The sequence below is a fragment of the Silurus meridionalis genome, chromosome 1 (assembly GCF_014805685.1).
Source record: "Silurus meridionalis isolate SWU-2019-XX chromosome 1, ASM1480568v1, whole genome shotgun sequence".
In the NCBI taxonomy this organism is placed as follows: Eukaryota; Metazoa; Chordata; class Actinopteri; order Siluriformes; family Siluridae; genus Silurus; species Silurus meridionalis.
Window position 1 is genome coordinate 27,013,696 of NC_060884.1, and position 26,363 is coordinate 27,040,058.

The 26,363-nt window shown below is 41.0% G+C and overlaps 1 protein-coding gene across 5 annotated transcripts in view; it reads left to right on the forward strand.

Moving 5' to 3' along the window:
• mast2 (microtubule associated serine/threonine kinase 2) overlaps positions 1-26,363 on the forward strand; it is a 136,220-nt gene that overhangs the window by 59,493 nt on the left and 50,364 nt on the right. For all 5 annotated transcript variants that reach the window (XM_046856234.1, XM_046856388.1, XM_046856307.1 and 2 more), the window contains one exon: positions 21,199-21,230. In XM_046856234.1, coding sequence (XP_046712190.1) covers positions 21,199-21,230 — 32 coding nt within the window. The remainder of the gene's footprint in view (positions 1-21,198; positions 21,231-26,363) is intronic.

Genomic DNA, 26,363 nt, shown 5'->3' on the forward strand with positions numbered 1-26,363 from the left:
TTGTATTTCATCTGCCGCTGAATGTGGGATTCAGGGTTTCATTTTGAGGTTTTTTTTCTGTCTCCATAAGCTTATTGCAGTGCTGTTTATAGATTAGATGCAGTCGTGTATTATGCACATTCTTAATAGCATTATATCAAGACTAGCTTTGGATCTTATCATTGATAGCACAAGTACTGAGATTGTCAAGAGACTGTAGAGGGACAGGCAGGCAGGCAGACAGACAGACACAGGCAGGCAGGCAGACAGACAGACAGACAGACAGACCTCGAGTAAAGAGGTTTCTGATTACCAAATCGTAACTTAAAAATATCAAGTTATCAAAATTACCAAGTCAAGACATGGCCCAGCATACCCTGGAATCTTCCAGAATGCTGATCAGAATGTAGTAGTATAATGTTTTGTTTATCAAAATGCAGAACATCATTTAGCAAAACAGAACAATTAACAGTACAGCTGAATTTCGTATCACTATCATAAGATCGAAAAATCTAAGATATATGTGGTTATACATAGTCAAAATAAATACATAAAAAAAAAAAAATAATAATAAAAAAAATATATAGATAAATATATTATATATATATATGGATATATGATTATCGTATTGTATTTGTGTTGGTAATTGAGCAGGTTTTTAGCAGTATTTTTTTGTGGTTATTTGGTTGTCAAAATCCAGGACAATCAATGAGACATGACATTTATCTACTTCTAGCAAGTCCAATCACTGTCTCCTATATCAGGTTTCTGCTGATGAAAACGCAAAAAATTCGAAACCGAGCAAGAAATGCAGACGCTTTACCCCCAACCCAGGCTTGTCTTTCCCAATCCTAATGAAGGCCAGACTACATTAAAGCACTGAGGGGGAAGTCCTTGAGTCGCTCACATGTAATACTGATGTAATGGATGTAAAATTAAGATTCGTGTGTCTGATCTTTTGATAGATTAATATTCGCAACATGCCCAGTGAGCCTGTGAATTTCAGTCTGCCTTTGTTTTTGCACCATGTGTATGAATGTGGATGCAGATTGCATGGTAGAGAGGCTGGGAGATGTTTGCTGAGCTCTGTGTTTTGTGAGTTTACTGAACAACTGCATGGGGAGTGTGTGTGGGGGGGCGGTTGTTTTTGCAAATCCCTCCATCCTGAGGTTCTGCCCCGGGGGCTCAGTTCTGTTAAAGCCAGGGATCAGATGAAAAACACCCATTGAAAGCCTGTCCATATTTTTTCAAGCCCTCGACTTGATTAGCAGCAGATATTTGTGTGTGTGTGTGTGTGTGTGTGTGTGTGTGTGTGTGTGTTACATTCCTTCAAGGCCGTATTAAATTATTTAGCACTACATTTAAGACTCATTCTGGATAAAGACCCCCCTCCCCTTCTCATCTTGTTGATGAATTGACTGTTATGACTTAAAGCTTTTGCTTTAATGCACTCAATGTGTCTCAGTGGTGAAAGACCTGAACCCTGTGGTCTGTGAAGAGGCACTTGGAAGGTCTTTTAGGAAGAGGTTAAAGGAGGGGTTGTGTGTTAGTGATGGCTCTACTAAATCTTCTAGTCATCATCTAGTTTCCTAGTGGTCTTCTAAGCCCTTGGTTAGGATTTTCTCTAGTGTTCGTGTTCAACAAACAATAACCCGTCTGTGATGCAGATACGAGAAGAATAACATGGACAGTTTTTAATTAACTGGATGATTTTGCTTCAGGCAAACATGTTTTCTTTTTCTTGCAGCATTATAAACACATGCATCAGGGGGTGTAACAGGGGGTGTCCCATATTGTGGTTAGTTAGAATTGATAGTGAATCGTGTTCTTTTCCGGCTTGCTCTCGCCTCACGCCGATCCCGGCTTGTCTCACGAGTCCGAGGATAAAATGGGAAATTGGTTTTTGCTGCTAGTGACACAGGTCGTGAGTAATAAGCAGCACCTAGATAAGCCGTTCAGCCCCATCTTTATGTTGCTGATATTGGGAGTTTGCTGATTTATTTCAGGCTTAGACCAGCAAGTATTGCTCGAGGAGTTCAATTTGTCTGGCAAATGTGTTCTTTTGTGCTGATGTTCTCAGCATTTCCAATCCACTCCCCTTGTGTGGTGTGTTTTTTTTTTTTGTTTTGTTTTTTTTTTTTGGGGGTTAATGAGGAGTTTAATATCGAAATAAAGGTAAACGTAAACCAGTTTTATTGCACAACTTAAATGCGTATAATAAATGTATTTAATTTGAGTGTTCCGGAAACCTCTGCATTATTGATTCATCATTAGTTAAAACTACGCAGTGAAAAAACAAGCCGGACTTCTATTAATGCATCTCCATGATACACATTTAAACGCGATTTTCTCTGGCGCTGTTTGTGCATCGGCGGACCTCTTGAGTACTATGGAAATTCACAGATCTGTAAAACATTATTATTATTATTATTATTATTATTATTATTATTATTATTATTATTATTATTCCATTAAGCAAGGGCATGATTGCTTGCTTGCCATTTCCGTAGCAGTTTTTTGTTACGGGGTTGGGTTACTAGCCCAACACCCTCTCTCCTCTTTTTGCCACCGTGCTTGGGACCATCCATGGTGGAGTTTTTTATCCCCATTCCTACAACCGAGCAAAAAATCTATCTTTATAGCAGGTCTCATCATAATATTTGTATTAATTAGGAAACAAAAAGATTTTAGAATTGTTTCGATTATCATCAGTCAGTTGTCGAATAAAATGTCTCATTTGACTAAACGTATCATTTGAAATGGTATGTTAGCCATAAATGAAGGTTAAGTGATACCCAGAGGTTCTATAGTGCACACCTGGAATGGTTCATGTATTCAAACACGATGTTGAAAATTGACTTGTGGCACTGATGCACAATGGGGCCTCGCATGCAGAGCGTTATTAGCTTCCGATCTAAATCCTGCTATATTCCCGGATTTAATAGCAACTCTCCAGCGAGTTTAGAGCTGAGCTGGTTGTAACGATGAGGAAAGACGAGCTGAAGCAAGCTAAAACGGTATACATAAATAAATACGCCAGTGGTGTACGAGGAGTTGTGTCCCAAATGAAACCTAATACACTAGTAAGTATAGTTGTATTGCCTCAAATTGAACACGCAGTAATTTATTTTTGTGAAGTACAAGCCAATACCTAATCATCGACAAATGGCGGTATACGTGTGGAAAGTTGTCTGACTGGATGACTAGTTGGTAATGAATTTTTAGCTGAGAAGCTCCTCAAACAGGCTGCGACTGACTGAGAGTGAGGAGGAAGAGATGCAGGCATTTACATGCTTTTTAATGAGGTCACTGCATTTGAGAGGATTCTACCTGCCATATTAATCTCATGATCGTGTAGAGAGACTGAGTGACAATTCCTCATTTACCACCGTCTAAAGAGCCAAAATATTTGTCATTTTCTTTGTCCTTAAAAAAAAAAAAAAAAAAACACACTATGGACCCAAATCACCACGAGTTTCCAAACCCAGAGGCAAAGGATTAGAAAAATGTGTTCAAAATCTCTCAATTGAACAATTAAAAAACCATTTACATTTATAGCAGCCTTTTCTATCCAGAGCGACTTTTATCTCATTCACACAACTGAGCACCTATGGGTTTAATGGCCTTGTTCAGGAGCCCAGGAGTGGCAGCTTGGTATGGCTGGGATATAAACTCACTAAGGCCTTCAACCACTAAGCTACCACCTCCTCGCCTTTGTCCATCGGACTCTTCCACGTCTTCTGCTACATCAAAGTTCTACAGCCTTTGAGGGCACGAGGTGTTCAACATTCCTCACTTTGTTTTTCATTTGAATAAGTGCATCATCCAGGTACTTGAACTGCACTTCTTCCTTTTTTACGCAATACTCGCACTACAAAATGGTGGCGTTTGCACGTGTCTGGAACCTGTCCAGAACAACAGGAGACACTCCTGTAATGATTGCCCAAGTGTGAGTTGTCTTTCTTTTATTAAACGAATTTTACAGTATGAAAGTCTGTATTTTTATTAATAAATCTACTCTGGTTTGTAGGCATTATAACCGCTATTTGAACAGTCTTCATCCCAACTTTTTATGAATGGCTCCTTAGGGGGTTATGTAACTCCACACATTCAGGGTAGTATTGATGACCCTCAGGATGCAGACGTTTCCTGTTTTCTCCTTGTCTTACACCCGGTCCCTCTCGATTTCTCCTTTTTGCAGTTTATATGCAATGAAAACAGCAGAATTGAAAGAGGGATTTTTACAAAGGGAGAGGTCTGTGCCCAGAGGAATCTCTGTCTGGAGTTTAGAAGTGGTTTCAATTGCAGGTGATTGTGTGTCAGTGTGAGGACGGTTGCAGTGTGCAGGTAACTCCGTCATACCTGAGGATCCCTTTTAAACAAGCTAAACAGATGATTAGAATCTCGTTCATTTCAAACGAATTAATTCAGACCACAATTTTGTCTGAGAACTGAAGAATAAATTGGGCTTTTGATGCTGTAGAGAAATGTATACACAAATGTAGGTACGCAAGTGGGTATGTAGGTAGGTACGTAGGTTTGTAGGTAGGGTGGTACGTAGGTGGGTGGGTAGGTATGTAGGTGTGTAGGTAGGTTGGCACGTAGGTTTGTAAGTTTGTGGGTGGGTAGGTTGGTAGGTAGGTTTGTAGGTAGTTGGGTTGGTAGCTTAGGTAGGTATTTAGGTGGGTAGGTAGGTATGTAGGTAGGTATGTGGTTGGGAAGATAGGTAGGTTCATAGGTGGGTGGGTGGGTAGGTGAGTAGGTATTGTAGGCTAATTAGTTCGTAGGTAGGTACGTAGGTAGGTAGGTAGGTTTGTAAGTTTGTGGGTGGGTAGGTTGGTAGGTAGGTTTGTAGGTAGTTGGGTTGGTAGCTTCGTAGGTAGGTATTTAGGTGGGTAGGTAGGTATGTAGGTAGGTATGTGGTTGGGAAGATAGGTAGGTTCATAGGTGGGTGGGTAGGTGAGTAGGTATTGTAGGCTAATTAGTTCGTAGGTAGATGCGTAGGTAGGTAGGTAGGTTTGTAAGTTTGTGGGTGGGTAGGTTGGTGGGTAGGTTTGTAGGTAGTTGGGTTGGTAGCTTGTAGGTAGGTATTTAGGTGGGTAGGTAGGTATGTAGGTAGGTATGTGGTTGGGAAGATAGGTAGGTTCATAGGTGGGTGGGTAGGTGAGTAGGTATTGTAGGCTAATTAGTTCGTAGGTAGGTATGTAGGTAGGTATGTAGGTAGGTTTGTAAGTTCATAGGTAGAGTCGTAGGTTGGTGAGTAGGTAGGTAGGTACGTTGGTGGGTGGGTAGGTAGTGCGTGGGTGGGTGGATGGGTAGGTATGTAGGTAGGTTTGTAAGTTCGTGGGTAGGTAGGTAGTGCGTGGGTGGGTGGGTGGGTTGGTTAGTAGGTAGGTAGGTTTGTAAGTTTGTGGGTGGGTAGGCAGGTATTTACTAAGGTTCGTATATGGGTGGGTGGGTTGGTTAGTAGGTAGGTAGGTACGTCGGTAGGTATGTTGGTAGGTAGGTAGGTACGTCGGTAGGTATGTTGGTAGGTAGGTAGGTGCGTCGGTAGGTATGTTGGTAGGTAGGCTTGTAGGTACGTCGGTAGGTATGTTGGTAGGTATGTAGGTACGTCGGTAGGTATGTTGGTAGGTAGGCTCGTAGGTGCGTCGGTAGGTACGTAGGTAGGTATGTTGGTAGGTAGTTAGGTACGTCGGTAGGTAGGTAGGGTCATTGCATAGTACAGGTACACAGCAACAAAATGCAGTTTAGCCTCTACCAGAAGTGCAAATAGTAACAATTGTGCAAATTGACAAGTAGAGATAAATATAAAGGCTCTGGCACTGAAAATGTGCACAAACTGTTATTTTAATCATGTCCTTATTTTTTTCTGCTAGTTCCCAAATTATTGTATTGCACCTGAAACAATTCAGATTTTCAATTATATAAACAAGTTAAAGTAAAAAAAAAAATATTTTTGGGGGCCAAGCACTTTTTGCCTCACATCTTGGCAATGAAGATAGATCAGAAGCCAATGGAACCATCCCTGAGATATTTCAGAATGTCCTGTTTTTAGAAGCTCTCCCAAGTTGCACATGAGCTCCAAGCTTGTGTGTTAACTATGAGCTCATGAGGTCAAGTTGCTTAATATTTGCTGTTTATTTTGGGTCCGGACGTTAAAGCATTTTTTGTTTTTTAAAAAAAGAAACATTTTGTTTCTTAATGCTCTGGTCCGAATTTTATGATCACACTTGATTTGTGTGAAAGGAAGTAAATATTTTTTTTTCATATATTTGCTGTTTGGAAGTAAGCTCATTACATCATGAACACAGAACACCTTACATGTTCAAGTTAGTGAGTTCATAGAGAGTGTTGAGATGAATTTAGAAGTCTCATGTGGTCCTTCACCTGTGTACAAAGTCTGGTCTTTCTTAGATGTGTGCTCTCGTAATCTTTAAGCAAAGAAGCTTAAAAATTAGCCCCCCCACCATTATTTTCTTCTGTTCTGGATCATGTCAAGTCCTGGCTGAAGATGCAACATTACAGTATTGCCTTTTATTCAATTTATCTCGACGGTGCTGGATTTTTCTCCAAGTATGGACCGAGCAGTCTCAGCTGCAGAGCAGCTTAATGATCTGTGACGTGAGTGCAGTCTGATTAGCTGTATCTAATCTAGACGCAAAAGCAAAGCTCTGCACTGTAGGAAATAAAATACATTCAGTGAGAGAAAGCCATCAATGAAACGATGTGGTGCAACTATAAGGGAACCACACAGAATGGCATGTCCTGATGTGTGTGTTGTACACGACAGTAATTTGTGTTTTATTAAAAAAAAAAACTCACTGTTTATAAAAATAATGTATATAATGTATACCGATAGTGGGATCGTACTTGCCAATATTACTTGCCTATTAATCAACCGATTTAACCGTTTTAAAATGTATACTGGATAAAAAAAACTAACACAACAATCCATGTTAAATAGTGTAGAATTTTATTACACACACAAAAAAAAGTACTGAATCATGAAAATTTGCTTAATGAAAAAAATATGAATATTTCATTTAATAATTACAATATAATTACTAAATTAAACATAAATATAATAGTGCTCTCCGATAAAAAAAACGAACACAAAAATCCATGTAAAACAGTGTTGAACTTTATTGCACAAATATTAAAATAAAATAAAAAAAGTACTGAATCATGAAAATTTGCTCAATTAAAAAAAAATGTAATTTAATAAATATATAGATATAATTACTAAATTAAATATAATATAGTGTTCTCCGTGCAGCGTGCAGTCTCCCGTGTAAAATCAAACAGCACCTCTAGAGGCCGCTCTTGTAATGACAGCGGACCGGAAATCGGTATGGATTTTTGCCGATAGCCGTTGGTTCCAGCAACCAACTATCGGTGCCGATTAATCTGTTTGGACCTCGAGTTAGTAATTCAAGTTATTTCCTGTTATTTATTGTATTATAGCAGCTATAAACGCCCGCTGTTCTCGCCAGCTTCTCACAAGTCACGTCTCTGTTATACGAATGAACAAAGGTATTTGCCTTGAACCGAGAGGTCACAGTCCCAGTTCTTATGAGAGACGCAACATCATTTCAGCGCTGCTTTCTCTCTGAGTCAACTTCTGTCAGACTTGATCAGTATTTCACAATGTGTTGAAGCGAGTGCATGAATGCTCACCATGCCTTCAGTTACCAAAATCACTCTGAAACTGAGTTGTTTACTGAGATCACAGCACTGAGCTTGTTGGTTTTCCAAAAATAAAAATAAAATAGTAGTACTTCTGCATAGTTGCTGGTTTGTTTCAGGTTGCTATTGACTGCTATAGCCAGGGTGCTCGAGATTGACGGACTGACCTGCCTTCCCTGCCAAAGCACTGGATAAATGTATTAAGAGTTCAGCAATGAGCTCACTCTGCGTCCACGCTGAGAGCATGAGCTCATCGTTACAGCCAAAGGACAGGGAAGGAGGGGTGAAGGAGAGAGGGCAGAGTGCCAGAAAATGTGAGGTCTCAGCTGCAAGAGAGAGATGTGTATACACACACACACACACACACACACACACACACACACACACACACACACACACACATACATACATATATACAGAGACAAAGTCAGACATGGTTGGTCTTTGTGTGGAAAGCATGACTTGGTAATGGTTGGTTGGTTATGAATTCTCCTTTTCTTCTTCTTCTTATTTTTTCTTTGCTGAGAAGCTCCTCAAACAGCCAGTGACTGACCTGTGGTTAATGGCTAAGTGTGAAGAGGGAATAATGCAGGCATTTAGATGTTCTTTAATGAGGTGTCTTGAAGCTTTTGAGAGGATTCTACCTGCCATATTAAAGGTATTATCATGTAGGTAGTGCCAGAGTGACATTTCATCGACCCGGATCTATCTATGGTCCCGGATCAGGTACATTTTCCCAGCTTTCATCTAATCATCAACAGATCTCCTCTTGGAGAATAGATGACTACTACTTCTGCTGTACTTATTTACGAGCGCATCAGTGATCCGACCCCAGATCTCTGAACCACCCAACGGATTTTTCCAGCAGACTCTCTCTTTTTTTTCTTTTTATTGTTGCCGCAACTTTGCTCCGCCCCCACTGAAATATGAGCCAGCATCCTTTCTCTAGTGCCTCTTTCCCTACTTGGACCCCATGTGATACATTCTGACACTGATGAACCCTGTCTAATACAAAACGAGAGCTGTCAAATATGTCTTCTCTGGCAATTTTTTGTACGCCTAAATAGCCTGAGATGAGAAATAGCAGTGCATATTACTGTTTATCCAGGGATTCGTGTTTCTTAATCTCGCTCTAAGAGAAAGCTTGTGCTTTATTAGAACAGAAATGAGAGCATTGCTTCCTTTCATAAACGAATTACTCCACTGCAGACCTGGACCTCTTTCTTAAAGAGGAAACCGCTATAGGGGGAATTGTGCATAGAACGTATTATATTCTGATTACTGGATCTAGACCAGATGGATCATTTTCGGAGTGTACGTTTGTTTCAGTTTGTTTGCTGTTTACTTACGGCACAATACGTTTCGGAAATCAAAGTCGTAAGCAGACTTCGTTTATTAGAATTGATCAGATTCAGCTTTGTCATTCCGCAAAAAGTGCCAATGAAATGCATCTAACCAGAAGTGTATAAGTGGCCTAGTTATAATAAATAGCAATATGTTAAATGAGGGTATGAGTCCAAATGCACAGGGGTGAGAGTGATTTAATGTAATCAGATATGGTGGAATGTATAGAAGTGTACAGTGTAACTGTGCAGGATTGTGCAGAGGATAAGACCTGTCAAGAAGACACCATGCTCAAATGACATATGCTTCTGTACATGTATATGAATGTTTGTATGATGCAGTATATACAGAATAAATATGGGTGGAAACACAAGTTATAACAGTGCACATATGCACAATGGATGTAGTGCAGTTTAGACCAAACGTGACGGTGCAGTAGTGTATTTGTTGACGTTCTGTGATTACATGACGCGTTTGTCCTAACCAGGCTAATAAAGCTGAAAGTTTTAAAACACCATATTGGTTCATGAATGGATTTTTGCCCCTTATACAGTACGTCTCTTTACCTTCTTTATTGTTTACTATTATCTTTCTTTCTTTCTTTCTTTTTCTTTCTTTCTTTCTTTTTTTCTGATATTCCTTATTCTTTCTTTCTGATATTTCTTTCTTTCTTTCTGATATTTCTTTCTTTCTTTCTTTCTTTCTTTCTTTCTTTCTTTCTTTCTTTCTTTCTTTCTTTCTTTCTTTCTTTCTTTCTTTCTTTCTTTCTTTCTTTCTTTCTTTCTTTCTTTCTTTCTTTCTTTCTTTCTTTCTTTCTTTCTTTCTTTCTTTCTTTCTTTCTTTCTTTCTTTCTTTCTTTCTTTCTTTCTTTCTTTCTTTCTTTCTTTCTTTCTTTCTTTCTTTCTTTCTTTCTTTCTTTCTTTCTTTCTTTCTTTCTTTCTTTCTTCTTTCTTTCTTTCTTTCTTTCTTTCTGCCTGATATTTCTGTTTTACCGCCTGTCTGATGCCTCGTCTCGGTGTCACCAGGTAATATCCAGATATAGAGAATCATGGCGGTTGTGTTCTGTGTGTCTCAGCATGACTCTTTGTACGTCCTCCACTCGTGCACTCTCCTCCTTGAGGACCCAGACTCCGTTTTCCCCTTACTCTAATGAGGGCCATCTTTCATCCCAGCGGCGCTCGTCTCGTCTCTCCGTGACAATGTGTAATACCTCGTCTTTGTACCTCATTTCACACAGACTTCTATTTGAGGTTTGATAATATGTTTATTTTGTCACATTCACTCTCTCTCTCTCTCTCTCTCTCTCTCCCTCTTTCAGTGTGTGAATGTGTCATGCTCTGTCTTGCCTCTGTTGTTGATCCCCGATTGCTTTAAGGCGCCTTATGTTTTTCTTATTTATTCCGTTTTTTTTCTTGTTAAAGCCGCCTCACGGTTGTTTGCGTTCTGAGCCGGTGGATCACCCATGTGAGTCTGGAGGCAAAATGTGTGTGTGAGCGGGTGAGAAGGAGACGGGTTCCTCTCTGTATGTCTCTCTCTCTCTTGTTCTCTCGCTTGAGGTGTTTCTGTGGAAGTGACAGTGGGGTTTGCTGAAGGTGAGAATTACACATTTGCACCTGTCACAGGTAGTTGGACCTGAACATAGTGGAGGTGTTTTTCTGCTTACTTTTAATGAACCTGTTCGTGTAGTGTAAACGGCTTTGGAAGAAAATAAACCCAGACGGGAAAAACAAAGGATGAGATCACATTAGGGCATCAGGACATTTTTCTCCATCATCCAGTCGTTTCTGGAATATTGGGTTTAGAGGGGGTTAAAAATGAAGGTCAAAACTCATGTCAATCGTTGAAAGTTTTAGTTCTCATTACCTTCCTAATTAGCTGGAGATAATCTGCTCAGAGGGAAAAAAAATGTCTGCCCAGTTTTGTGTGTGTGTGTGTGTGTGTGTGTGTGTGTGTGTGTGTGTGTGTGTGTGTGTGTGTGTGTGTGTGAGTGATTGAGTGATTGAGTGATTGAGTGATTGAGTGATTGAGGAGGGAGTGAAGGAGTGAAGGAAGAAAACTTGCCAGCACCTTTTTTTGTGAAATTTTGGGGGTTTTGGTAGAAAAACGAAACAAATTACAAATGGATGTTTTTTGTTTGTTTAACGCACCAGATCGAGATGAAGCGGTTAACTGTGAACCTCGCACGAGATTGACATTTGACCCGATCAGCACGGACTACTACACACCATCTCATTTAAAATAGTCCCCTTGCACAACATCACTTCTCCACTTCTGGAATACTTCCTGGAAGTTTTCTTTATGAAACAAGGACCTGCCGTGCTGAATCTCACGCAACGGTTTCAAATCGTGCTGGATCTCCTCCTTTTGGAAGAGGGTGAAGTCTGCAGGAGCCAAATCTGGCGAGCAGTGTGGGTGCGTACGCGAGATCGTGTGGATTGTCCGCCGACGATCTTCATGCACAAGTCGGCGAATGGTTTCGGCATTTTCGGGGGTCGAGTTCGTTGAAAGTCTTCCCGAAAAACACCTCGGGCGACTCGCTGCAGCATCGGCGTATATCAAACATACATCAATATTTTATACATTTACAGCAGCAGCAAATCACGGCACGTTCCTTGCACGTGCAACACGATACATGGCAATAAATTTGATCCTGATCCTGATGATCTTAACCGGATTGCGCTCCTCTCTGCACCCCAGAAAACAGCATAGTTCAAGCTCGCTCATAGCTGCCTATGTAGTGAAGATTAACATTAGGTAACTGTGTGTTAATGAGATGTTTTCTGCCTCATTCACCAGACTTCAGTGTGAATCAGTACCCCTCTCCAAAAGTCGACTGAAATGGTATTGACATTTGGATATGGTCTTTTAGGTCGTCTACTGAGTAAAAGTGTCAGCCCTCATTCCAGCAGCTTCTAAAACCGTTCCCCTGCCAATCGTTCTTTTCCCCCCTTTAATTACTCGTGACGTCCTTTGCATCCCGATTCAGGATTAGACCAGATTAGATTTACCCTTACAAGCGAAACAAATTCAGAGCCTTTTAGCTGTGTCTTATTCTGTTTACATTAATTTTCTGTAATACTACTGCTACTCCCAAATCCTGCTCGTGATGATTAAAGCTCGGGATTTGCCCAGAGGTCACTTTGTTGATCATCCATCTGAATTATATAGATGATGAACAGCTATGAAATGATAAAAGAAAATCCACCGCAGACATTTAGCAAGCAGTTGATTGGGCTGCGCTTCTTCTCCATCATGTGCGTTATATTATTCACATTTACGAATGAATTATTTAGAATACTTACATTTAACCTCATTAATACAGAAGCTATGCGGTTAAGGGCCTTGCTCAGGGGCCCAGGTGTGGCTGGGATTTGAACTCATGACCTTGAAAGTTCAATGACCTTTAATTTGGAATCGGAATACGTTTTTTGACCTATTAGGGAAATCGTTTGTTTGCAGTTGCTCCCAGTAAAAGATCAAAGTAAAGATTAAAGTAAAAATTAAATATAAATCAATATTGACTGTATATATTGAGTCTAATGGAATTTGTATCACAGTGAAAAACAGATGGTCCGACTGCAATAATAAATAAATAGTGTAATTAAAATCGGTATAAAGAGTTAAACACTAAGCTCCCACCCGCCCACTGTATCATGACTGAGACCTCCAGCATTCACGTGTCAAACCGCACAATGCACACCTGATACTATAAGTGAAACCAGTAGTGTACTAACATGTAGTGACACACTGCTTAGTTTGTGGTTTGAGACGTGGCCCGAACATTCCCAGCGCCTGTTTTACAGCGGTGTTAAAAATAATCGTCTACTGAGCACATCAGCATGCAGCAGAGCTCGAACATCATCCCACACCGACTGAAGTTCATGCGGTGTTCAGTCTGAGCCATCATAAACAGCTCACAACCCGCACAACACAGGCAGCTACCCGACCCCCCCCGACACAGCCCCGGCTGTGATTGACATTGATTCGAGAATCGTGTTTTATTTTTAACCAAAACACACTGCAGCCAAGTTTTCTCAAACTTCTGCGGGCGTCACCTAAACCGAAACCCCTCGTTGTCCTGTTTTTAGTGGAAGTTTTAGTTTTTCCTTCAAATCATATTCTTTTATTCTTTTCCATTATAAGGAAATTTGATTTATTCCAGTTATTTTATTTTTTTTATGCTCCTTATCCCTTCTGAATGATGAGACACCTTCATGCTGACGTTGCACTTATTAGGGTATTTGTAAGAGCTGCGAGTGTATGAGGGTAAATATTGACTTGGGTGTGTTGGCAGTGCTGAGGAGTAACACTGGCACTGCATCAACACGGTTCAAAATAAAGTCAAGATAAGACTCGATACAAGTTCATACGTGTGTAAGCACCCACCCCCCCCCCCATGTGCTTAACCCATTTTCCGAATAATAAAAATGTTAAAAAAGACCTGCCAATCATCACTCCAGCGATCATGTGTAATTCCTTCTCCATTATTTGTTCATAAAAGGCGAATGCGCTCTGAATTCGTAAATGTGCACTCTAATTTGTATTCGCGTTATCTAAGCGTTATTTTTTGGTTTTTCCACTTTGTGCCCAGTGATGGAGGGTGATGAGATTAGGCAGGCTGATCAGCGCAGATTATCTGTCCCAGTCACTGAGGAAATGATGGAAAGCAGGCGGAGACGGTGGCGGGTCTTTTGATTAAATACTCTAGGAAAGAAAAGTCTGCTGTTGGTGCCGATTTTGTGGCGCTCAGTGTGATGGGCAGCTGCAGCCGCCATCTCCAAGTTTGTGCGCGCGCGAGCGCGTGTGTGTGTGTGTGTGTGTGTGTGTGTGTGTGTGTGTGTGTGTGTGTGTGTGTGTGTGTGTGTGTGTGTGTGTGTGTGTGTGTGTGTGTGTGTGTGTGCTGTGTTTTTTGGCACATTTTAAGACTGGCAGGTGCAGAGTGTGAATACTTTCCCCAACCGTCCTTTCTTTCTTTGCTTTAGCATAATGTGGAGCCTCGTCGCTTGGCCCTTTTCAGCGCTTTCTGGCTCTTTTCATTCAAAAGGAGAGCGAGATGGTGTCACACACTCTTCCGTGCAGCTGGATGAGGTCCATTCTGTGCTCTGTACATTCCGTGCATGGAAACGACATGCTGGTATTAGGTTCTTGGCTTCCCTTCCTTTCTCACAGCGCACGATCAGATACACGATTTAAACACGGCCAAATTGTATTTTCTTGGTTCGTACTGTATTATGAGCTCCTGATGCTGGCAGGATTTAAGCCCCCGCCAATCCTTATGCCGTCAATCATGCAGTTGATAAGGCCACTCCGAATGTTTAGGGGATTAAGGAGCACTAATGCTTTCAATGACATCATCTTTCTACAATGTACCCAATTCTCTAATTAATATTACTCTCCTATTAAAGCTTCTTCAGTCAGTTGACGCTCCTTCATCCCCCCACGCGCTTTAAATGATTTACTTGTCATTTTGGCAATTAGTTAGGACAGGCTTAGTGCTGCCCAAATTGTCCCTTGGGATGATTAAAAAAAGGCAACGGCCCTGTTTAAGCTGATTGTATGAGTTCGACTAAAAGGAAGCTCATATTGTATTGACGCAGTGTGTGTGAATGGGGAAGGAATCGGTCAGTGGCTAAGATTCGGGACTTTTGGTCGCCTCACATTCCCTGCATCGGGGCAAAAAAGTAGCACTGGCACACATTGGACAGACTGCATCTGACAGCCAACTAGAGTGTACGTTCTACGCTTGTGTGAGAGAACATAGCTCTCTCATACCAGCAGGTGGCAGTATTTTGTATTTGGCATCCAAATCTGAAAGCTCTAGAACTGCGAATATATAAAGCAAGCAGCGACTAATGGACTTGTGTAGCTTTTTTTATTCATACCTGCAAGTGCTTGTGCGTTCCTTCTTTATTGTCTGTGCGTTCCCTACGTCATTGTTTGCTTTTGTTCGTTTTTTTTATTTTGATGAGAATCTATGAAAACTAGAGGTCGACCGATGGTGAATTTTACTGATGCCAATAGCTAGGTTGGATCGTACTTGCTGATAACCGATAAATCAACTGATCGTTATCCAGTATCTTTTTTAAACACTGAAAACTGAAAAAAATAGTACTATAATTTTTTACCAAAAAAAACCTGTACTGAATCTTGAATATGTGCTAAATGAAATTAATATATGTTTATTAGGTTATATTTATATATTAAGGTTTTAATTAATAAATATAACGATGTAATAAATGATAAATATATATATAATGTATAGCGCTCTCCGTGCAACGTGCGGTCTCGCATGTTAAAAAGAAAAAAAGAATTATGCCGCACGTGATGTCAGTGATTCGCCTCTAGAGGCCGCTCTCGTAATGACAGCAACGGACGCAAGCCGGAAAAACCATCAGTATGGATTTTTACAGATATGCGTAGTCCCAGCATATGGTTATATATATAGAAATATATCATCACCGCATGGTCTAAATATAATAATGGATCCGTGGCCCAGAAGTGGCCCTGAGTTTGACAGTTGCTGAGCCAACGGTCTGTAACTGCAGAACCATGAAACCCACTGACTTACACAAAAACACGTTCTGTTAATAGAAAGGACACAACAATTTAGCATTTACATTATATTTAAATTTACAGCATTTGGGATTGAGAGGATATAAAATGGTTGCTGAAATGTAAGGGGTGTACCCACTTTTGCGAGATACTGTACACCACAATCAATGTTGTTAGCTCTTTTCTCTTTCGTAGCCTTTTTCTCCTTTCCCCTCCAGCTCAGGGAGAAAGCAGGTCATCCCTTCATCCTCTCCAACAGCCTCATTAGTCCTGCTATAATGAAATAAGTTATGAGCTGTGTGCTGAGGCGCCAGTCCGCTCGCTTTATTTATTTATTTTTATTTTTTTTTCCCTTCCCCTTCCACTACAGCATCGGTAATGGAGCAGACTGAGATTTGGAGTCTCTGATCCATTCTTGTACTCATCCCCATTGCTCTGACCTCTCGCAAATGAGCCGAGCCTGTGAGAAGAGATGAGCCGTCTCTCTGCTCTCAAAACCTATCGATAGCTAATTAAGCTTATTTAGCAGCATGGCCTAATGTCATTTACTGGTATTAGTGAGGAGATTTCCATCCCTCTATCCCTCAGTTTAAACGCTTCTGTAACTTGGCAAGGTATTGGAAATTCAAATAATATACTTTCTTTTGCATATTTATTTGCATACGATCATAAAGCATAATTTAAATTGCATTTGATGACGTAGGATTACCTACTTAAAGTATAAACTTGTTAAAGTTCAACAGGAAAAGGAGGAGGGAATATAAATAACTATATACATCCAGGGTGAGAGTGTCATTTAATTCCATCCATAATGTCCTCAAATGACTCGTGTCACATATATAAATAATAAACAGAGTACATACACTATATGGTTGAGTTGAAGGCGTACAATTGTACAGGACCTCTTTAGGTGCGCTATAATACAATTTTGCGTTCACTTGAACTCGGAGACCCAAACCTGTTCTAGCATGGCTTTGTTCCTGTGCTTTACCTGGTTTGGAGTGGAAGATCTGCTGTAGAGCTCTGATCTCATCCCTACTGAACACCTTTGGGATGAATTTGAACGCTGACTGCACCCCAGGCCTCCTCACCTACATCAGTACCTGACTTTACTAACACCCCTGTGGGCTGATGAACACACATGTACCCGAGCACATTCCAGTATCTAGTAGAACATCTTCCCAGAAGAGTGGAGGAAATAATAAGAGCACATTGGGACTAAATGTGGAGTGAGATGCTTAAGACACATACCATATTTATGACCAGGTGTCCCAATACTTTTGGCAATATAGTTTATATACAGTGGGTTCACATAAACTTATATACCTATCTATCTATCTATCTATCTATCTATCTATCTATCTATCTATCTATCTATCTATCTATCTATCTATCTATCTTATTTCATATTTCATATTATATTTAAAATATTTAATTGTGATTTTATATATATATATATATATATATATATATTATATTGCATCCTGCAGTAATAATGGCCGACCTCAGTGCTGCCTGCTGAAAGAATCTCTATTGTTTTACCCGTCTCAGCATTATTGTATAGATATAATCCCATACATCTGCACCTGTGGCTCAGTCTGAGTGTGACTGTAAAAGAATATGGCATCGCTGACACACTGCGCTCTCGGTTTACAAGCTGGCACACACTCCGACCACACAGGACCCCCGGCTGGGATTCGCCGAGGTCACCTAGGGGACAAAAAAAATCCAAGGCTGTCGGTCACACCCTGTGTATGATTGTGTGGACTGTTTTGCGAAGTGCAGTCACATTTAGTGACCGTGCCATAGCTCTTTTTTAATGGCTATCATCAAGTCTGGGGATGTTTAGTTTTCTTAATGAATATGGTTAAAAGTAAGAAGAAAGACTGGGCGTGTGTGTGTGTGTGTGTGTGTGTGTGTGTGTGTGTGTGTGTGTGTGTGCACGTCATACACTAGAGATTTAGAGTAAATGTGGTAAATGTGTGTTTCGAACCCACTCAACTTTTGGGATGAATCTATAAGTGTGTGTTTTGAACCCACTGAACTGAAAAGTGGTAGAGAAAAGCAAGCTGGTACTTGTAAATATTGAATAGGTTTAACCCCTGACTGTGAAGCCTGCATCATATCTACACTCCTGATCACCTTCCGCTCTTAAACCACCAGCCGCTTTCGGATCACTGTCTCCACTGCATCCGATTTAGCCACACACTGCTGTTTCTCTGTCCATCTCTTTGATTACATTTCCCTGCACTTTGCCCTGCTGTCATGCTGGATGACTTGTGGAATATTGATGTGCTCCATAAGGAGATTGCTTTTTGTGACGGTGTGCTCTGAACTGTCAGTCCAGCTAATTTCACTGCTCTGCCTTTTAGCCCATGGTCATGATGGAGCCCTGTCTCGTGTGGAGGGGCAGAGTGTGTGTGTGTGTGTGTGTGTGTGTGTGTGTGTGTGTGTGTGTGTGTGTGTGTGTGAGAGAGCACGCAATGCCCAACAGCTGCTGTCTGGTGGTTCAGACACCACCCTTTATGTAATCAGTCTGCCTGGGTTGCCATCCCTCACTTTATCCATCACGCGTTTATTTATTCATTGTTTATTATCTGCAGCGTAGACTAAAACAAATCTCTGTCTTACCATCGCATAGAGGAGAAAACATTCCATTAGCAATATTACAATGTGTTTTGATTGCGATCAGCGTAGCGGTCGACCGATACAGGTTTCCTTTTCTTTCTGAGGCCGATATCAGTGTCGCGGATCACAAAACTCACGGTTCAGGTCACATCCATCCGCAGGTCAGGATCTGTACTGATCACTGGATCAACTGTTGAACCTCCTGCTGATATTGGATGCATATTTTGATTTTTGGGCCGTTGTAGGATTTTCTTCATCTCATAAAATCCAACAGTTCATTAATAAGAAGTGATACAGAAAATTGCGACACTCCAATCAGTGCACTCGTTACCAAGTTTTGGTCTCCGTGCCAACCAGTAGCCTAAACTACAGCTGGTTGAAGGCTCACTAACAATACAGTTCCAAAAACTTACTCATGTTCTCTCTCCAAAAGTTCTCTCTATCTCTTAATGAAGCATCATATTTAACCAATGAAATATAAAAGCTTCGATTATTGACTGGATTCGGTCGGCCAATCAACTGGTCCACCTCTAGTGTGCAGATCTTATACGTTTGTTTATCTAAATTAGAATGAGAGTTCAGACGCAACCAGGACGAAAATAAAGCAGCTAATGACTATACGTTTGAACATATGACTGCTGAAGTGTAGTTTAAAATGGACAAGGGGATGTAAATATCAAACTAAATTAAACAAAAAAAACCACTACAGTCCATGAATTGAGCTTAATGTGAATATACATCAAACAAAAGCAATTAAATTACAGATTTTAAAATCTACTTTAAAAAGTATTTAAACTACTCAATCACAGTAACACGGGGAAATCTAATTAGTCCATTTCCAGATAGATGGTGGACGAGAACAGACCCTACGAAGTATTTCATTGGATAGATCTAAGCTCCACCCCCATCAGCCAGAAGAGCTTTCGGCCTCTTAAAGCATGGGCGAGCTCACAGACAGCCATGACTGGATTGTCACTTTGATTGACAGGGGAAATGAGTATATGTTCCTCCTCCTAGAAGAGTAGGAACAAATTTGTTTTCTGGGACTCTTGTCCATGGCTGGTTCATGATCATCGGGCAAAAGCTTTTGTCTTTGGAGTCGAACAATAGTTTTATTTTATCAACATTTGAATTTAAAAGTTTACTTATTGCTTTAAATTGAAAAATTCAACACATCTGTACAGAGGCGATGTTCAGTGGTAACCTAAAGGAGCACTGCAAACTAAAAATAAACAATTCCATACTACTTCAATTCTAAAAAAAAGTATAAATCAAGTACTCGTAAAACCTCTAAAAACGTTATGGTTTAAAAGCAAGTGCATCAGTTGCAATCGGGTTTTCGCTCAATCGCAGATCCATACTGAAGTCTCCAACTCAGCAGTAAAAGCATGCAGTATTATTGAGTACACCGAGCTCATTAAGAGGCTAAGCTGCTCAGTCAAATAGCTAATTCACCACTTGATTGATATTCCGATAGGCCAGAATAGGTCATGTGACCTTTAGACCATCTTTCTGAAAACATCGCAATAGCTGTCAGAGCTGCAGATCAGATACATTACATTTTTTTTTTTTACATCGATGCTCCTCCTGAACGTTTGTTAGATCCCAGTGTGGATGTGCACAGTCATGGATTGATGGAGGAAGTGGTCAGAGATTAGATTGTGTAAAGAAGCAGTCTCTCAGAACACAGCCATACCTTCATATCTGCAGTCATGGGGAGCAGCAGGCCTGGAGGGGCTGATTAAAAATGCCACCATGCTTTTTACTTCAGTGTGCACTAAAGTTATTCAGCACTGGTGTCCTCCAGAGTGCTGAAAGGTTCCCTGACTTGCTGTAGTTTACAGAAAGAGCCATTAAGCACCGTGGGCTGTTCGTTAGAAAGGAAAGCTGTTCTGCTTCATTTTAATAATAGTGTTTGATTTGCAGCGGACTCGTTCGCTTAGACCACAAAAAAAATGAAAAGAAAAAAAACATGATCTGCTCAGCAGCGGGTTTTAGTTTGTTTTGCTAATTTTTGTCAAATATGTCGCTACCCGCCTGACCTCTGCTCCTCCACCCACACAGTGTCTGCCCTGATCTCCAGTCTTCCAGCACATTTGAAAGCGTACCCTCCATCAGAACAGCTGACGGCACCGTTGCCTGTTTGTTGACGCACGTTTAGGGATGCGAAAGCAGTTTTGTAAACTCCCAGTTTATTCCCATCAATTTCTGTTAATTCCCATGAACAGTTTCCATTCTTGAAAATACTCCTGATTGCGCAAGATTTAATCATGCAATCCACCTGATACACACCTGTCAACCAATAGAAAGTGTGTAGCTTGATGTGACGTGCATAAATGAATAAATAACAAAAGGTGCTGTAGAGATGAATCGTTGTCTGAACACTGTTGATGATCATAGTGTGTTTGTGTGTGTGTGCATGCACATGTGCAAGTCTTGCTTTGTTTATCCTCCCATGAATATTTAGAGAGCAGTGCAATCGCTCCCGACAAGCAGAGACAGATGGATCGGCATTTTCCAGTCTGCACTCTCTGCCCTATCAGTCTGTTGGGTCTGCTATCATTAGGCGGCTATTCTAGTCTTTAAACAAAGTGTGTGTGTGTGTGTATGATAGCCTTTAGTGAGTGCTCTGCTGTGCTTTTATAATTATTTGTATTTTTTAATCCGTAGAGCCTCTTTAAAGTAAAAGCTTTTAAAGCACTGATGTCTCTTTTTTGTTCAGTGTCCACCCTCAGAGTTAAAGCTCTGTTACATTACTGCCATCTAGTGGCGGTTTAATTTCATCATTATTTGTACTCCCAAGCTTCATTGTAACTTTGAATAAAAAACAAATAAATGTACAAAAAAAACAGTAAATCTGTTTTTGTTTTTTTTTCATGTACAGTCCATGACGTGTGTGACTGTTTGGAAACGTCTAGGAGGAACATTGGAGCTGTGTGTTTGTCCAGTACTGTGTAATTTAATTGCTTTAAATTTGTGTTTTGTTTTGTTTTGTTTTTGTTGCAGAAGGAGCTGAGCCTTCCCCGAAGAGGCAGTTTGTGAGTATTTGTCTATATTTTGACCAGCTTTAACCGTTTCCTATTGCGCAATACAGGAATGTCCACTCTGAACTAGGTACAATGCTCATCACCATCTTCTCATAATCCATCAGTCATTTATTAATACCTTTTATTAAGCTGCTGTAGTAAATTGTAGGGACTCTGAGTTGGTGTTCTCACACATCTGGTGTTCTCATGTTCAAAGTTCCTCTAGAAACACTTCTATGGAATCGTGGCACATCAGGCGTGGAAACTAGCTGCACCTCTGTGGAGCGAGTGCTTGCACTAAGAGTACCAGGGGAAAAGAAAAAAAAAAAAAATCTCTTGTCTGTCCCACATACGAGATCATCTTTCTGATAGGGAGGAGCGAGTACAAATACCAGCACCACCAAGGCTCCACTGTTGGGCCCCTGAGCAGGGCTCTTAACCCTCAACTGCTCAGTGTGTGAATGAGATCATTGTAAGTTATTCTGGGTCAAAGTGTCTGCCAAATGTAAAACAAACAAACAAAAAAAACAACATAGGAATACATGCACATATATGAACCTGATCCCTACTGTTTTTCGAACCTGCATTCACAGAAGTGGATTATGAGAATTACACACAATTCAGAAGGAAATCTTCAACCTGAGCACTCGTGATTATGACGCATGGAAATTTGAATACGTGGTTCCGGTTTTAGCTGTTGGTGGAAATGTGCGTGTTTAAGCTTCATTGTGTAACTGGAGAGAAAATGTCTGTTGAATGAGTTTTTGTGTGTCCTCCATTGACGATGTGAGATTTTAAAGACAAACGCATTCGACATTTCAGCAGACGCCCGTTTCAGTTGGATGTGTACATGGACGTCAAGTTTATTTCTATAGCGCTTTTCACAACAGACATTGTCTCAAAGCAGCTGTACAGAAATCAACAGTCAAGGTGAACGATGTGTATTTATCCCTGATGAGCAGCCGTGGCGAGGAAAAACTCCCTTAGATGTTATGAGGAAGAAACCTTAAGAGGAACCAGACTCAAAAGGGGAACCCATCCTCATTTGGGTGGACATGTCTCAAAGCTCTTTGTGGATTTGCGATGGTCACGTCCTGACCGCTTTCTCGGGTTACCTCAAAATGAATAATCATTAGGATTATAATAATGGAAGGTGGGAGCTCAGTGGTTAAGGTATTTGACTCTGGATCGGAAGGTCATAAGTTCAAATCCCGCCACTGCTGGGCCCTTGAGTGAGACCCTTAATCCTCACTTGCTCAGTTGGAAGTCGCTCTGGATAAGAGCATCTGCCAAATGCCGTAAACGTAACAATCATCACAGAATCGCCTGCCTGAGCCAACAGCGCTTTTGATGGTTACGTACCACGCTGTAATACGAATAAGGATTTCCGTGTGCTCTTAAAGACATCTGTATAATACTAATGCAATAAAAACACACAAAGAAACCTGGGAGGGAAACTAATCAGCTTTGCGTGTCTAAACATACTTCCCTTTATAATGGGAATAATTAGGACGTCACTCATCGCTGTTGTATTTGGAAATAAAGACATAACGTCTGATCTGGCAGAGGGAAAATGCGTTTATTATTTGTAGGTTTATTAGGCAAGTAAAGACATTTTTCTTTATCATTTGAAATAAGGAAATTACACATTTATGAGTGCTGGTGTGTGTGTGTGTGTGTGCAGCAGAGGTCAGAGGTCAGCAGGGTTCAGGTCCGGAGCAGGTCTAACAGCTGAGTATCCACGCAGCCACAGCAGCGTACGACTATTTTTAACATGCTGTAGCCGGTGAATGCATTTTCTAGCCTTATGAGGTATCCTTTCTTTGTACGGTGACTGTTCTGGAATGAGCGATATACCGTGTATGAATGCTGTTATAAACCCTGAGCATCATAAAACTGGATTTTTGTATCAAAACGTTTTTTTTTTCTTTGTTCAGTAATTGAACTGAAATTTTAATGTTTTTTTCTCGTAACACAAAACTAAAGTAAATCCGACACACGTTGTGTCATGACAATGTAATTTTTGTGTGTACAGATAGCGTCTCGATACGATACGTTTTCAGTAAGCATCACGTGTGCGTTCAGTTTCCATGTTCTGTTTGTTCACCGCTATAAAAGCGCTAGAATTGAATCGTCCGATGCAGCGATCCGTTCAGACAGCGTATAGAGGAAACAATACAGCCGTGCATTAGATTTGTAATAAAATTAAACATGGCTTGGGATGCAGTAAACGTTACGCTTTGGGGTTTGCATGAGTGAAATTAGATTTTATTTATTTATTTATTTTTTTATGTTCTCTGATGTTATCGCAAGTTCTGCATTGTTCTTCCTGGAACTCGAACCTCCACAAGGTTGCAAAGACTTAATCAAATCAAAAGCCTTCTATTTTAACGCGATTAAAAGACACACACACACACACACACACACACACACACACACACACACAGCATTGTTTGTCTTTGATGTGAAGCAATAGCTCATATTTCAGTGTTCTTGCATTCAGCCTGGTCTGTACATCTGTGTTATAATCACTCCGGCTTAACAGTGCACGCGCCAGTAGTCATATTCACAGTCATAGTGGACTTTATCCTTTATATCGGCTGGACTGGGGACGTGGACATCACGTCCTTTTGGTTCTTGGACAGACGGTGTGAGTGAATGAAGCGTGACAGCTGCAGACCCTCCCCCCGCTCCGAGACCTCGTCATATCACCAGCGTAGTCATGTGTATACGAGATGGATATAGGAGGCAGCGTTAGGCTTGTGAACTCTTTCACCCTCTTCACCCTCACGCCACAGAGACATGGATTGGGAATGTCTTCAGCCAAAACCGTGCACAGCTGGAAAGCTCGTTCGGCAGTCGCCGGCGCTCGGCAACTAGCTATGGGTTGTAGCCGTCCTCTCGGACCGAGGTCGGGCCTCAGCTTTGTCTGCGTTTGGATTCGTTATGCTTTCTGCAGCTACATGTCCGGATCATACTTGGTGGACTGTCCACGTTTTGAACAGGGTGGTGATCTTCAGCTCTTAGAACTAACATGCTAAAGGTTGGGAGTCATCACCAACAGGGGTAGTGTTCCGGTCATCATCGTCGTCGTCGTCGTCGTCGTCACAGCTGTACGGACCGGCGTGACTTGTGTGTCGAGAGGTCTTTGGTCCGGCTGCCTGATCAGACACACCGGTTCTAGCATGAAGAAAAGGAAGGAGAAAGCAGGAGCTCCCAGCCTGCACTTACAGTAAGCCTTTCACTATCTACTGGTACAGCTGTGTACACACACACTCGCAGACACCTTTAAATAGATGTGTAAATGCAGTGCCGATTGTATTTTCAATAGATAATTTCCAATAACTCTGTTCATGCTGAGCTCTTTGTTAGGTTCCCCCAATATGACTATTAGACCAAAGTGGATGAAATCAGTGATCAGCACTTTCTCTCTCTCATGGCCTCGAAAGAGAGAGAGACCAATCAGGAATAACATTATGGCATTATAACATTGAGCGGTGAAGTGAATATCACTGATTATCTTCATCATGGCACCTGTTAGTAGGTGGGATATATTAGGCATCAAGTGAACATTTTGTCCTCAAAGTTGACGTGTTAGAAGCAGGAAAAATGGGCGAGTGTAAGGATTTGAGCGAGTTTGACGAGGCCCACATTGTGACGTCTAGACGTCTGGGCCAGAGCATCTCCACAACTGCAGCTCTTGTGGGATGTTCCTGGTCTGCAGTGGTCAGTATCTATCAAAAGTGATCCAATGAAGGAACAGTGGTAAACCGGCGACAGGGTCATGGGCGGTCGAGGCTCGTTGATGCACGTGTGGAGCGGACGTTGGTCCGTGTGGTCCGATCCAACAGACGAGCTCCTGCTGGATGGGTCAAGTCAAGTCGCTTTTATTGTCATTTTTACTATACACAGTGGTACACAGTACACAGTAAAAACGAAACAACGTTCCTCCGGAACCCTGGTGCTACACTAAACAACAAAACAACATAAAGTGCATCGAGTGCAGCCTGGTGCAAACAGTGCAAACAAAAGAACAGTACAGACAGACAGAGTGCAGACAGACAACACAAGACAAGACAAAAGACAAAAACCAAGTATAAAAGACAAAAACCAAGTATAGAACTGGTGTGGCAGCAAAAGGGGGACACGATATTAGGCAGGTGGTCATAATGTTATGCCTGATTGGGATGGATGAATAGATAGAACTGTATTTTTTATTAATTGTATAGTACAGTGGAACCTCGGGTTACGAGTTTAATTGGTTCTATCACTTTACTCTTAACCTGAAAAGCTCGTATCCCGATACAAATTTTCCCATAAGAATAAATAGAAACTTCGGTAATTCGTTCTGGACACCCAAAAAGTGTTTCTTAAAAAAAAATAACGCCAATATTCACTAATATTATTTACTTTTAACATGTTATATTGAAATCGTATAAAAACATATAAACATATAAAAAATAAATCTTTAAATGGTACCTTACCTTTAAGAAGTCTCGCTGCGTGCATGATGGAGACGACGTCCGTAGAAGCGGGAGGAGGGAGAGTTATTGTTTGGAAGGAGAATTTCCATCAGGCTACTTTGTTGGCGGCATGGTGATAGGAATACGTACAGTATTTAAAGTTCAGTAATTCCACACTGTTAGGCGACGGCGGATGTGTATGTGCTGCACGAGGCGCAGCGAGAGCACGTGGCGATCGTAAAAACTAACCTGCCTGCGATTTTCCGTGCGCAACGCCGTATCCTAAAAATTTCTCGTAACTAGAGGCAACATTTTTTATGAACTGCGATTCGTAACCTGAATTATACGTATGCCGGGGCGTTCGTAACCCGAGGTTCCACTGTACATGTGCTCAGCAATGAATTGCAGTTTAGGATCTTCCAGTGTAAATAGTAGCAATTATTTAGAGGCAGATTTGATGCTACTTTCTAATAATTCATTAATCAATAATTAAAACGAGGCAAAAACCAGGTATAGAAATTTCCACTCTCTTCTACCTGAGACAAACGATTACTCGGACACGGTTATTTTTGCGTCGCTCCGTAAACATTTCTGTCTTCAGTTTATCGCTTGTTGCCCTGGTTTCCTTGTTAACACCAGGCCAGCGTTACAGTGTAGTGCCATACATGAGCTACAGAAAGTA